General features: G+C 40.3%; 1 protein-coding gene across 4 annotated transcripts in view; it reads left to right on the forward strand.

The window, feature by feature from the left end:
- LOC111870269 (putative epidermal cell surface receptor) overlaps window positions 1-14914 on the forward strand; it is a 133614-nt gene that overhangs the window by 95614 nt on the left and 23086 nt on the right. For 2 of the 4 annotated variants that reach the window (XM_023862399.2, XM_023862397.2), the window contains exons 6-9: window positions 3233-3447; window positions 5674-5932; window positions 12939-13001; window positions 14594-14717. In XM_023862399.2, coding sequence (XP_023718167.1) covers window positions 3233-3447; window positions 5674-5932; window positions 12939-13001; window positions 14594-14717 — 661 coding nt within the window. The remainder of the gene's footprint in view (window positions 1-3232; window positions 3448-5673; window positions 5933-12938; window positions 13002-14593; window positions 14718-14914) is intronic. The other 2 variants (XM_023862398.2, XM_023862400.2) reach the window with 2 other exon arrangements.

The raw sequence follows: 14914 nt of genomic DNA on the forward strand, positions 1-14914 counted from the left end.
CTTAATTACTTACTCATGGAGCTGAGCCCTTCTTGAGGAATCGCCAATTCTGCAGCTACTCAAGAATTTCCCAACATTTTATGGAACCCGAAGGTTCATTACAGTGTTCATAAGAGCCCTTGACGGAACCTGACTAGATCGGAAATTTCTTTGGTGTCAAGAATATGGAAAGGAGAACGCAATCTAATAATAAATACAAATCCTTTAATGTAGGAATAGAAAGAATACTCATTAATTAATGGGGAAATGATATACTGGAAAATAGTAATTTTTAGTGGAATCCTGTGTACGTAATAATACAATTTCCCTGTTTTTTCTTGTTTCGTAACGTGGGCCTGATAGTTAATAGCTAAAGATATGAAATTTACAAGTCTGTACAGGGCAGGTTGGCTCATGACTGTTGCGAAAGAAATATCAGAATATAAGTTAGATTTAGTGGGAGTACAGGAGGTCAGAAGGGACGGAGGTGGCACCGAACCAGCAGGCGAATATAAATTTTTCTATGGAAAGGGGAATGTTTTTTCTTGAGACGTAGGTGATGTATCTTTGTTGAATGTGTGTCCACTTTTGTAAACACTGCCACCGGGCATAAGCCCAATTGCAGTAAATAATAAATAATAATAATAAAATCATGAATTAGGTACAGGTTTTCTTCGTACCTACCAAAATTATATCAGCAGTTAAGAGGGTAGAGTTTGTTAGTGATAGGATGTCATATATAATAACTAAGGGGTCTCTGTCAGATATCATTGTTCTGAATGTTCATCGTCTTGCCTTTATCTAAAAACTGTCCTCTTTTTTTTTTTTCCAAAACACAACATTTCGGAGACTGGAAACTGTCTCCGTTTTCAGGTAAAACCTACTCAGTTAGGACCAAACGATAGAGATAGTCCCTATCTCCGGACGCCTGTACCAGCACCAAGAAGCGGTACATAAATGAAACACAGCACAAACCATCTGCGAGAAGTAAGGAAACAATTAATTTTTTTAAACTCTTACACACGTATGAGGTCTTGCACCAGAGAAGTATCTCAGTGTTTGAACCACTTAACTTCTGAATATTAAAGGAGCTCAGTAATGAGGGACAGCAATTAAAATAGGACAAACTTTGCCATTATCTCCCCTATATAACATATGATTTTATCAAGGCAATGAAAATTCATATTTTAGTTTTTTTACACCATGTAGTTCTGTAGGTTAGGTATTTGCCATCTATTTATTAATCTGCTCTTGGTTATACAGTTCTGTGCTTCAGGCAATCCACTGGAAGGATGGTCTGTACCCTCCGGGTTTGGTCTCTAAGCCTCAGGCAGGGAAATATCACCTTGACCACATCGCAAAAATTTTTTCAAGGTCTCAGGCTTCCATGTCGCTACAGATATATTTCATAACACATGGACGCAACGGACATATAAGAAGCTCTCGAAGAAATCCATCTTGCCTTTTCTGTATCTAACAACAAAGTCAAGAAGACGCATGGGGGACACTCTTATTGAACTCCACACGTTAGTAAAACGATTTGAAGTAACAACTTCATAATTTGAAGCGACCTGATATGAGTGGATTATTGGTTAAGGGAGGGCATTTTAATGATGCTTTATCGACCACTGTGGTTGTGTACCTTTGAACGACGTGATAGAGGAAGAACGTTAGTAGTAATTTCGTTCGTATTTGAAGAAAGGCGTCGTGACAGGTTTTTAACTTCTGCTAGGATTTACCAGGAGGAAATCAGTGAAGGAAGGAATCACATTAAATCGCAATGGTTTGGTAACCATGTAACTGCAAATTACAATTTATACACAATAAGACGCTTTTAGAAGTCCCTCTGATTCTTTGTAATAGCTTTTACCGATAAACATAAACACAGACATCGACCACGTTAATTAGAGTTAAGGTTAATTTCTAAAAGGCTTTTCTTATTTACTTAATGCGTTCCTCTTATACCTTTACAATGTCGAGGTTTTTTTTTTTTATTTTGCAGACTGCAGGACTCCTCGGTCGAGTGATCAGCTCGTCGCAAGGCCTCTACGTAAACACAGGACAACACAAACACAGAATAAACGCATACACATACAAAACATTCATGCTCTGAGTGGGATTCGAACCCACGATCCCGGCTTCTGAGCGAGCGAAAACAGTACATGCCTCAGACCGCTGGGCTAGCGTGACCGCCTAAAAGCTTTTCCCTTTTTAAATCATTTGGACCATAGAAGAGGTGTCTTGTCTCTAGGTGTGATATATGGTCCTCCTGATAGTATTCCTGAGGGGTTTTCTTCTATTCAGTATTAGTTGCTAACCGGGAACCGGGGTAGCACAGTCGGTATAGCGACCGGCTACGGGCTGGAGGACTAGGGGTGGCAATTCGAGTCGCTGTAGGGCCAAGACTTTTCTCCTCTCCACATCCTCCAGACTGGGTTTGGGGCCCACCCAGCCTATTATACAATGGGTGCCTGGGACTCTTTCTCCGTGGGTGAAGCGGTCCGGGCTTGAAGCTACTATTCCATCTAGTGCCGAGGTCAAGAATACGTGGATCTATACATACACTCCCGCATATGTCTTCATGGCTTAGTGCTTAGTTACTTAAACACACGGACATCTTTACTTTTATTTCTTGCTCTTCTTCAATGGCAAAGTGAACCGTCATAACGAGCGGCAAGTGACTCTGCAGCGACGCAAGACGTAATTATCTTGGCGTCGTGGCTTCACCCTTCCTACTGTACACTCACCACACCCACGCGCACACACACAAACACGCACAGTAGACATGTCATCAGTCCGTTTTTACCCATGGCACTGGTGACAATGTCAAAGGAACTTAAATGTTGCAAGTCAGAAGAATTACAATTTTTTTAAAGTCCACCCACCTGAGGCCAAATGAATTGTATTCCCCTTAACTTTCTAAGAATGATGCAACCCTTCTAGAATGCAAATTTACAACCCACCATTTTCCTCTTCGGTCCAGTAAATTGCTGCTGGTCCTCGCCAGTACAGTCGTTCTTGTTTTAGAGCCCCATCTGGACCTATGACCTAATTTATGTTCGTTCCAAGACTGTAAATGCACTTGGAAATGAGTTCTCCTCACACTTTAAGAATAGTTCATCAGGAACATGTGTATTGGGAGCAATTGATTGCACGTGATATGCTTATGCAGTTTGATATGTATGGCTTTATTAAGTTAAGGATCATTTTGGGGGATGTGGGCTGTTCTAACGTGTCATGTCTATGTATGCAGCAGGCTGCCAGCACAAGGGTCGGCACTACATGTTTGGCGAGGAATTTCATGACGGCTGTGAGGCCTACTGCGTTTGCACCGACAGTGGGGTGCAGTGTGCCACCATCGAGTGCCCCACGGAATTCGGTTTGGACGTACTGGACCCCAGTTGTCTTGATTGGGAGACCCACCCTCCTGGCTTCAAGCCTTCACCACCGAACTGCTGTCCGGAGCAGGTATACATAAGATAATTTCAGTTCTGAGGAAGTATAAGCCATAAGCAAAAAAAGTCGCATTTAAATAGCTTATTAAGGCTGTATAACGTTACAGTCTGTATAGCGGCGGTCTACAAGCTAGATGACTGGGTTTCGATTCCCGGTAGGACAACATTCAGGCCGGCTCTGTGGGTCCATCCAGCCTCCTACACAATGAGTATCAGTGAGCTCTTGCTGAGTCAGTGGTAATCATAGTGATGTAACTGTGATAACAGGAACCGCGTTTTCGTTCTGTTCACTTGCTGCATGGCCTAGTGGGTATCTGGTTTCTGTTGAAATTTGGCTGAATCAACTGACGTAATTAAAACAGGGCTGTTAAGGTTATGTTCTTCTGGGTCATGACACCGTATAGTTCTGTGGATGAAGATCACAGTAGCCGCACGGTCTAAAGCATGAATTATCTTTGGTCTCTCGAACGCTGGGATCGTGGGTTCGAATCCCACTCAAGGCATTGATGTCTGTGTGCATATATTCTGTGTGTAGGTAGCGGCCTTGCGACAGGCTGATCTCCCGTCAAAGAAGATTAAGAACCTGAAAAGGCAGCCAAGGTCCAACAAAAGGAGTGTAGAGTCATAGATAAGATAGGTAGATAGATAGATAGAGAGGCATGCAGTCAGGCAGACAGATAGATCTATGTGTGATTAACAAAATTACGCAGGACCCTAATTCACTTCCATGAATATGGAGGTCAGCTTCTGAGAAATGTTGATAACCCCATACGAAACTCTATGGAGTCACAACCCACAATATCACAATCTTCTTTTCAACCGCCGTGAAGATATCAAAATTATATTAAGACTGATTAATTGATTCCTTCCTTCATTTTTATATTTCATTCTTACTCCTTCGCTCTGTCTCTCTTTTCATTCATGTTTAGGCCTCCTATTTCTTCCTACTGTCTTCTTTCCTTTACTTCCTCATTTATTTAGTTTATGATTATAGTTTTATTTCATTGGCGCTTTCAAAGTACCGCGATTTAAATCATATTAAATTTTTACAAGTTGTAAAATGTATTAAATATGTATCGTAGACTGAAACAGATTCACAGTAAAGCATCCGGTTCTGCAGCATTTGTGACACGAAATTTAAATGAATCCAAATGCGGAACTTCCTTGTTTATTATATGAGACTTTAAATTCTCAGAGCGGTGAATATTTAGATCATGGACTCCTAGGATGTGACGTCATATAGTTTGGTAGATATGTAGTAACGTTTCGGAGGAATTTATTGCCTCCAGGCTCAAGGTTAAAAACTGAAAGAGAGATCATTCCTGCAGAGGAAGGAAACAGTGACTCCAGAATATTGGTACCTATTTACAAAACTACACATTGTTGTATCACAGAATTTAGTAATCTCTGCTGTCCATTCTCTTCTCCTGACATATTTAGAGCGCTTAAATCAAGTGGGCTACGGTTTCTTTTTTTATATTTGTTACAGATGAGACAATCGAGACAGGCACGCGTACATTTGTGACTCCCTGTGAAATGCAGTTACTTCAAAAGAAATAAAGTTACAATTACTGAAATGAATAGACCATTAAGGAACCATACTTTCACATGTAGGAGTGTGACTATAGACGTGGTATGGATTGGTGAATTGTGATTTATGTCTACTTATACATGTCCACGTGACTCGGAAATACAATTAATTACAGCGCCTTCTCTAATATTCACAGCAGCACTCGTTAAGCCTTTTCCAGCCTGCTGTCTTCACCAGCCTTTTCAAATCAACGACTTCGAACAGTGGACATTCTTCAGCTTCACTCGTTCAGGTTCAATTTCCTCCCGTATAGAACTGTCTCTCACACTGACTCAGAGGCCCCAGTTGTCTTTTTTATAACCCATTTGCACGGACTGAGTAGAAAACACCGTTTCCAACAGTAACGCTATTGTTGCGTGTGTATTCGTTGCAGCGGGAACGCGTTTACCTATCCGTTACCTAGAAACGGTCTTTGTTTATTCGCTTATCTGGCGGTCATTGCTGTACACGATAAAATACAGCTGAACTGACTTGTTCCCAGCTAGAATGGACTACTATGGTGCGATATTGTATCAACGATATTGGACATCTTTACCTTTCATTAATTAGGCCCTTTGACCTAATTTTGATATCTATAAGACCCCTTAGATGGGGATCAGGCTGAGACATTGCGCGTTTACTCTCTAAAGTTCACCATTTCTGTCTCAGGTGCGCTGTATAAACAACGGCTCTTGCGTGTATGAGGGCCAGTACTTCAGCAACTGGGCTGAGATACCGACGAAGCTGACTGGATGCACGCAGAAGTGTTATTGTGAATACGGAAACGTTTCATGCCAATCGACGTGTCCTCCGGTGACAGCCAGTCCGCCTTCAGACCTGCAATGTGACCCCCACCAAGCCATTCTCAGCCACCTTCCAGGAGAGGACTGCTGTCTGTACTGGCTCTGTCCTCAGCTCCAGCATTCAGGTATCGTCCATTTGCAAACCGATAATATTGTAATGTTCTAATTACGTCACATATGCCTGTCTTTTTGCTTTATTTCTTTTCATTATTCTTAGTGGGGTGAGACTGAGTCCACTGGGTACTGCGGCCATTACTGGCCTATTGTACCAGCCCCGGATGGTGATGATTGTGGAGCAATTGGTGGAATGAGGATTGGCAGGGAAAACCGAAGTACTCGGAGGAAATCTGTCCCAGCGCCACTTTGTCCACCACAAGTTCAACATGACACGATCAGGGCTGGAACCCGGGTCGCCGAGGTGGGAAGCCAGCGACTAACCTCCTGGGCTATGCTGCGTCCTTTTGCTTTCGTTACTTTTATATATTTAACGGTTTGTACCGCATTATGTAAAACAAACAAGATGAGCTAAAAGTAACGGTCTACACTTGTATTGTAGAGGTACTCGGTTGAAATCTCGGCGGTATAACCAGCGATCTTTACTAAAGACTTCCCTTCACTTCCTCCAGACAGTGGCCAGGGTAGTAGAGTATTTAAGCCACGAACGCTTATTTCGAAATCCTTACCCAATTCAACACTTACCGTTCCATTCGACGCTACATAGCTTCGGTACTGTAATTGTTGTTAAATGACCCACAAGAAACATTGTTGAAGCATACGACAAGTCTTGTAGTACCGTGTGCCTCTCCATTTTAACCTTAACAAATTTTATGACCAGGCTCAATGCTTATACCAAGCAACAAGCAGGAGAACATTTGTTGTCCAAGCAAACATGTATATAGAACTTATTCTTGTATATTAACAAAAGGCTACTGAATGCGAGGGTTTGTGCGTATGGTAATGCAGATCAGATTCTTGGTTTCTGTCCAAGGAGATTGACGTGGCTTTGTTATAGTGCTAAACATCCTTGGCTGCACTTTCTTATTGCAATAAATTTAATTTGTAGAAATATGAGAGATTAATAATTAATTTCTGATTGCTATCTAGGGTATTTTTCAAGAGGTGGGAAGACGTGCTCATCACAGTGGGTGCGCGATCTGAGACATGAACCGTCTTCCCCCGCTATAACACTGGAATCGTGGGTTCGAATCCCCCTACAGGCATGCATGTCCGTACATGTTTATTCTGTTTCTGTTGTTCTGTGTGTAGGTAGCGGCCTTGAGACGGGCTGATCCCATGTCCAAGGAGCCCTACCGACTGTGTATAGGATTAAGAAACTGAAAAAACGTTCAAAGTCCACAAGGGCTGTAGACCCATAGATAGAAAGAGTGTTGAATGATGCACTGAAAAGGACTTGTAAGGAAGCAGGCGTGGCCTAACTGAAGTACTACCCAAAAATTTCGCTTAAGGACTGAAAGAAACGACGAAAACCCTCAATCAGAATAGCCGGTGTCTTGGCAGAAATTCGAATCGAGTACCTAGACATTATAATTCTAGAGCGTCTCCCTACATCGATTAGCTCAGTCAGTACAGGGTTACATTTACAATGACTTTATAAAATTACATTAAATTTAGTGTATTAATATTACGCTCTTCACTTATTCAAGAATAATAAGTACGAATTAATTTTTGGAGTCGGAATAGCTCAGACGGTATAACTCCAGTAGGTATAGTGACTGGCTACTGTTTGGGAGGTCCGGGTTCGATTCCAAGCAGTGCAAGATTTTTGTCTTCTTCATAAAGTCAAGATCGGCTGTGGCCCCCACCCAGTCTCCTATCCAATGGGTACCGAGGCCTCTTTCCCCCCTGGGGGTAAAGCGGCAAGAACGTGAAGCTGACAACTTAACCTCCATCTGGTACCGAGGTCCAGAATTGTGGAGCTATACCTCCACTCCCCTGTACTTCTTCATGGCATTGTGATTGATTAGTTAATTAAGCAGAAGGACAATTTTTTTAACTTATATTTACGATTTAATTTAATTACCTTTGTAGGGATTATTCTTTATGATAACGCTGTATCTATTGAAATGATCATACAAATCATCCATTAAAGCCCAATTGACCGAAACCTTTAATACTAACAAATCTGTTTGATCTTGGGGGAATATTTCTATACCTTAAAGTGTATTTTACGAAAAATGATTATCTACTAGTATTTATGGTATTTCATGCCTCAGAGTTGCTGGATTGCGTCAAGGATTTCCACAGGTTTATTAGAATTATACTTTATATTCCCCTTTTGAGGCAGATACATTGATTAATGCCACGAAAATACATTAAAGTCCATGTAAACCATGCATGTGATTTTTTAAATTACGGTTTACTTGATTAACCAGGAAGAAATCCTTTACACAAGAAGATCTGCATCCCATTTAACGGTCTTAAACCCACTTTAACATAGTAATAAAACTCTACATTCTGCCCACATAGTGCATTTCTATGCTTTGTATGGTTCTCACAATAAAGAGCGAATACTTTCCTAAAGAGCATGAATGTATCGAACGACGAGAAGGGAAAACGTGTTTCCGGTGGAGTAATATCTGAAATTTTATAAGATATGTAAAACAAGTAAACTTCTTAAAATTCTAAATTATTCTCCATCCCACATCAAAATTATAGGCGTACATTAAAACAATTACAAAGTCTTTACCTATTTAAAGAACTCATTTTACAAGAATGACAACTCGCATGTTGATACTCAGTTGAATTATGACGGCAAAAAAGTAGGTTTTCACATTCCTCAGCTACTCAGTCGCACAAGATAATCTTGATTCTTCCGTTGTAACTGGCTTATGTTAATGCAGCCTGCTTAAAAGCTTACATTTTACACGCAGAATGGTAACATAAAATGCTACGTGTGAATGCTCTTTTCTTGTAGGTAAATTGGCGGAGGCTTGATGTTAACCTCCATTTAATATCGATGATAAGAACTCGTGGAGTATTACCTCCATTCCTAAATACACTTTCATGATATTGCGATTAAGTTCGGGGATGAATTTACCTTTACATTAGAATGAGATTTTTTGATTATATTAGCTCCTTTTGGAATTTGCCTAGTTTAGAAAAGTAGCTTAGAAAATGAAGTTTGCACTTTTTGTTTCTCCTTAGAATTATAGCACGGAATTATAACTGGCAATAAAAGCACTTTTCGTTTTATTACTACATAAAGAGATTATAATTAGAACTTAAGCAGAACTATTTAATTTTTTTTTAAATGTAATGGCTTATAAAGGGGTTGCAAAGGAACAAATGAATTTCATTTAGTCTTATACGTTTCATGTTATTTTGTGTTTGTTTATGTTAGTTTCGCTTTCCTCCATAAGTTACAGAACATTCACCTCTGACGCAACGTAAATATCCGCATATAACAGAAAGAAAACACTAATGTAAACAAAATTTTAGTGCCACTTCAAAGAAAGCTTGTGGCTTATATTTTAACAATATATACTTTGTTCAAGGTCAGAATTTAAAATTACACATTAAATTAGAGAATCTTTATCCTATTAGCTCATGGTTGCAGGAGCATTAAAACAAATTACAAATGTTTTGTACATAGTCAACTAATGATAATCGAAGATATGGTTCCAGTATCGGTTTGAATTTCCACGTTACAGGAAGTAAAGAGACAGTGAGGCACGACCGACCGACTGAACAAAGACAACCTGAAAACCAAACAGCAACGTCTGATGCGTCTTCAGATCAACAACTTAGACCAATTACACCTACTGGTACCCCCATGAAGTCTGACCACCAACATACATTCTTACCATTGAATCCTAACTTCCTACCTCCATCACTGTTTCCGTTACTGGAACCTCTAAAGGACGATGATGAACGCCGAAACCATACAAACCCCATGAACAATGTTCAGTCCGTTAAGCAGAAAGACTCTAACAACAAAGATGGACCTAAGAAATTTCCCGGAGGTCACAAATCTACACAACCTATCCTAACTAAACCTCCCATTTCGCCTCATGAGGTCGATGGCATACATATAACAACAACGACGAAGGCAACAGCAACAATAGCGACAACAGAAGTTTCAACAGTTCTTGAAACCAAGGAACAGGAAGTGCCTGAGTCGTTAAACAAGGCTCGCCATCCAGACCAGAAAGACGCCCCTAAAACTGAAGGAAAACTCGAACCGTATCGAGTTAAGCCTCCTTTTCTGCCAGAATATGAAGAAGAGCCCTTAGACGACTCTGAACAACCAATCATGTGGATACATCCACAGCATCATAACAATAAAAATAATCATGATCATAGTAGCCCTGAATCTGAGGACGGAAATGTGTCTTCTATTGGGCCGAATAAACCACAATTAGATAATCCTCAGTACAGTGTTCAGAACCATCTCATTCCCTCAGAGTATTTCATACCTCCCAACAGCAGACCAATACCTGGTTCAAGAGATGCTTTTCAGGTTACGGATATTCCAGGCTCAGCTGAAATCCAACATCAAAGACCTTCTCCAGGTCATCCAATTGAAGGTCCTTCAGATCCTCATCTTGATCAGATTTTAATGCATCTACAGAGACAAGGAATCCTTCCAGAACATTATACTATACTTCAACAAGAAGGGCCGCCATCCCACGACTCTCCGCAACATCAAAGAGTACAACCCCCATCTCAACATGGAGATGTAATAAAGAAACCCGACAATAAACCTGCTTACGAAAGTGAATCACACGATATACATATTCACCCTTCTCTTGGACGTATACCGCCCCACTACAGCAATGAATACGTGCCAAAGCCAATTCTTGGACCAGGTCACCATCCTTCGTACCAGACAGGCATACCTCGACCACTGTCTAACAGACCCAGAAATACTTTACCCTACCCTCTCCTTACAAATCGTTATCCTGGCCAGCCAGGTAGACAGCCAGACACAGATGGACCACTCGTGGCTCATTTACCATATCAAGGACTGCTGGTACCACACCAGTATCATGGGGCACCGCACGTGCCCCCACACGTTGACATTGACCATCTGCTACTGACACCACAAGGACACCACAACCAGTCAAATCAAGGTTAGTCCCATCTGATGCCTGGGGTAGATTGTTGCCGGATGGGGTAACGGCTTAGATTATTAAGAAAAAATGTGTAAGACTGTAACGTCGACATGAAGAGCTAATACTGGTGGCAGATTTCGAAAATGTTGACACTCCTGTTCCTAGATTCTACGCTTAAGATTTTGTGTGAACCTATGACGTGAGCTTTGGGTCTTACTGTAACCTAAGCGGAAACTGTAACTACATATGAACAATTATTTGGTCTGATTCACATTTGTTCTTCTTATTATATATTTACCACGGAATGGGACTCATAAATTTAAGTAACTTTTAGTTTTCGCGGGGAATAAATGTACTGATATCTTCCTTCATGTCAATGTTGAGGTAAAATCCAACGTTTAAAAGATATCCTCAGCCTCCATCATCGACCCTGATGATGGAGGCTGAGGACATGTGTGAAACATGCGCTTTTAACATAACATTGACACGACTGATCGCCCGAGAAGATTTTAGCTGGTAAATTCCTGTTATAAATGGTAATGAAAACGGCTGTGCAGAATTTGTCTAGGCTATAACTGAGATGAAAATCTAAAATGATTTCGAATTAAGGACAACAACTCCTCAAAATATGTCCTTTGTAGCTGTAGTCATGATGCGATCCCTGTGCTTCTGTGTTTATGTCGTTACCGTAAATGAACCGGTATTCCTCTGTGGTAATGGCTGCTTCCCACGACATCTTGACAGTACTTCAGCACACAACAGCAACCGACATGTTAATCCCTTGAACAGAACTGCGGTTAGAGACAGACATTTAAATAAGACAGAGAAATTTATGGTAAGTAAAGTAAAAACATACACCATGTGATTAATATGACTTCCTTAACAACTCTGCATTATATAGAGTAACTGATATTTCAGTAGCAGTGACTTAACTGGCAGGCACCTAATTTGTAAGTTATATTAGAAAAGATCGAATCCGTGACATGTTTCCAGGGGTTATCCTGGAATTCGCCTTGACGAGATGGAACTATTTAACTAACAAGTACAAGCCTAGAGGATTTCACCAACAGTAGCAAGTTAGGTGATAAGTGGTTTAGATTTAAAGCAATGTCATCTGTTTTTGATGTGCTTAGTGGCTTTTCCAATATTCAATAGACAAAAAAAAAAAGATCTTAACGTGTTTCTTGTTAATTATCCTCTTCATGTCTTTTAAACAAATACCTGATGCATACTTTGGAAGCCATATTGTTACGGTTTGATAACTGATTGTTTTAACAATTTTTTTAACCTTCGATAGAATCTATGCTTTATTCCTCCACAAGAATTGCAAAATTACAATTAAATTCATTGCTCTCTTCTGTAGTGCGCTTGATGTGATCTAAACTCGTGTAGCAGTTCATATATGCATGCAGGATTGGGCTGTCGGCTAAATGTACTTCAGTTTGTCTGACTTTCCATTGTTTTCTCTCATAGCTTTCAGCCAAGAATTAGAGAAATGAACTGTGGTAAGTGGAACACTTCACTTCTGCCTCTCTTCGAGCATGTAGCGATTGATTAATAAACTGGCCGTCGGTTCTGTGAAGTAGAACTTTAGAGCTTTAGGTGAAAAATACATGACAGGACAAGAGCAATCGCTGGATTCCAAATATTATATTTTATATTAGATTAAAATTAGCCATATATGTGGTTACAGGCTTTGACGACACTAAAGATTAGTGTTTCATTTCTCTTCCTTTGGGAAAAAAAATTAAGAATCTTCTGACAAATAATTTTTAAATATTAAAATTTTGCAGAACAATAATTTGTTACCTCATCATCCACACGCTCACAAGAGTCCGTTGTGTTACATCCTTACAGTAGCAGAGACTTCTAAAATTTGGACTCCCTGACCACAACAATGAGAAGAGAGATTTTCAGTGTTTCATCCTTACTTACTTCTAAAATCGTTAGAATTCATTGCATGTTTCTTGAAGCCTGAATCGCGTAACAGTTGGGTGTAGATGCATGATGACGTAGATGACATGTCTGTGCTTAGCAGTAGTGCTTCTGTTGCCAGGGTTCCTCGAGCATCCGCTACCCCCTGTCATTCCACTACAGGGACATATTAGCAGGAGTCAAGGTAAGAGAAGACTGTGGGTCTATGGTTTCTTGGTACTTTTTGAAGAAATCTCAGTAGTTTTAGAATTTATGTCTCTGAATTTACCCATTATTCCTCTAATGCCATTATTTCAAGATTCTAAATAACGTATGCGAGAAGTAATACAATTTAATTGGTGATTAATATTTAATTGCCACTCAAAATCAATATATTGAGTTGAAATTGTTGGCTAATTAAAAATGTATACTTTAGCTACAACCATAATTTATTGTATCTATCACGAGTAGACATCTCCATATAGCAATACAAAATGTCCCACTTCGATTATGGAAAAGTGCTTTAAATTTCACTGAAGATTTATGATATTACTTAACAGAATTTGATATTTTAAGGCTTAATTTGTATTAAATTAATTCTATGCAACTTGCACCTCAAGAACCCACTTACTTACATCTATTACATAAGTACTTACTGAATTACAGACTCTTTATAATTCAATACAGTTGTGGTGTAGCGAAAAATAGAAAGTCATTGTTGTTATAAGCAAAATAACTCCGAGGTATTAACACTAATTATGGTATTCTGGTACTGTTACATGTACGCTGCACAGTGACGAACAGTAACGAAATTATCCTCGTCCCACACGTTACTCTGAACATAACACACCAGACGACAACACTATACTTGTACACTTGTCAGCACATCTTGATGATTACATAAACTGTCAAGTTATTTGAATATCTGAGCCATTTCCTTGTATCCAGTTAAACAATGGGATTAACTGTATTCTTCGTTTCGATTAAAAAGTTAATTCTAAATAAACATTCGTAGATCCAATAATTGGCTTTAGTTAGAAACCCCAATATCCAAACTGAATTTATAGCAGAGGCAGGGGGTTTCTCTTTGCCCCCACATCCATAACGGCTCAGAAACCCAGCCAGATACCAATCCACTGGTTCCGTTAGCTTTTATCCAGGGTCTAAGACAATATCTTAGCTGGTGAGGTTATGAACAAATGGAGCTTTACATCCTCTCCACACAAGTCTTTATGTTATGATGCTTAAACAGGGAGAGAATTTTGAACGCCGAAATATGTTGATGTTGTTAAACCAATATCAATTATATGAGTTATTTTTATTGATAGTGGGGTGGGACTAATTCCCTTGTACTGTGGCCACTTCTGGCCTATTGTACCAGCCCCAGATGATAGGTGAGGGTGATTGTGGAGCAACTGGTGGAATGAAGATTGGCAGGAGAAACCGAAGTACTCTGAGAAAACCTGTCCCAGCGCCACTTTGCTCACCACAAATCCCACTTGACCAGACCTGGGATCGAACTCGGGCCGCCTAGGTGGGAAGCCAGCTACTATCTGCTTGAGCTATGGCGCGGCCATATGAGGGGTTACTAGGTTCTTAATTTAATATAGTAGGGCCTACATTAAGTTACATCGATTGAAGATATTAGAATTAGAGAGGGTTTTCATTCGAGTGAAGAATCAGGAGGAAGAGTCTAGCAATCTCCCCGCCAAGTCGTGTCGACCCAAACCAAGTCCGCTCCCCGGTTGCACCGTCTAGAAAACGCAGCTGTGTTTGAGAAATGTGACTGTGTTGTAGATGAAATCACGGTGCACATGCTGGAGGCCGTGGACGAACACACTGTGAAGCTTATCTTCTCCGTGCCTCCTGTGCTGGTCGGTCTGCATGGGAGAGTACAGCTGCGCTACACATCCGATAAACAGTGAGTACTGCCTGCGAGATTTCTGAAAGGCCCCTCGAACAAACAGTATGTAATAACATAAAGGCGGTACAATCATGGAACCGGTTAGCAGAACGATTGGATGAGTAATTGGCCAATCGCATTTGATGTAAAAATGAGGTGATGAACTCAAGACATTCAAAAGCAAAAAAAAAAAAAGCTGCTCTGTGGCTGAATCA

The sequence above is a fragment of the Cryptotermes secundus genome, unplaced genomic scaffold, assembly GCF_002891405.2.
Source record: "Cryptotermes secundus unplaced genomic scaffold, Csec_1.0 scaffold94, whole genome shotgun sequence".
Classification (NCBI taxonomy): Eukaryota; Metazoa; Arthropoda; class Insecta; order Blattodea; family Kalotermitidae; genus Cryptotermes; species Cryptotermes secundus.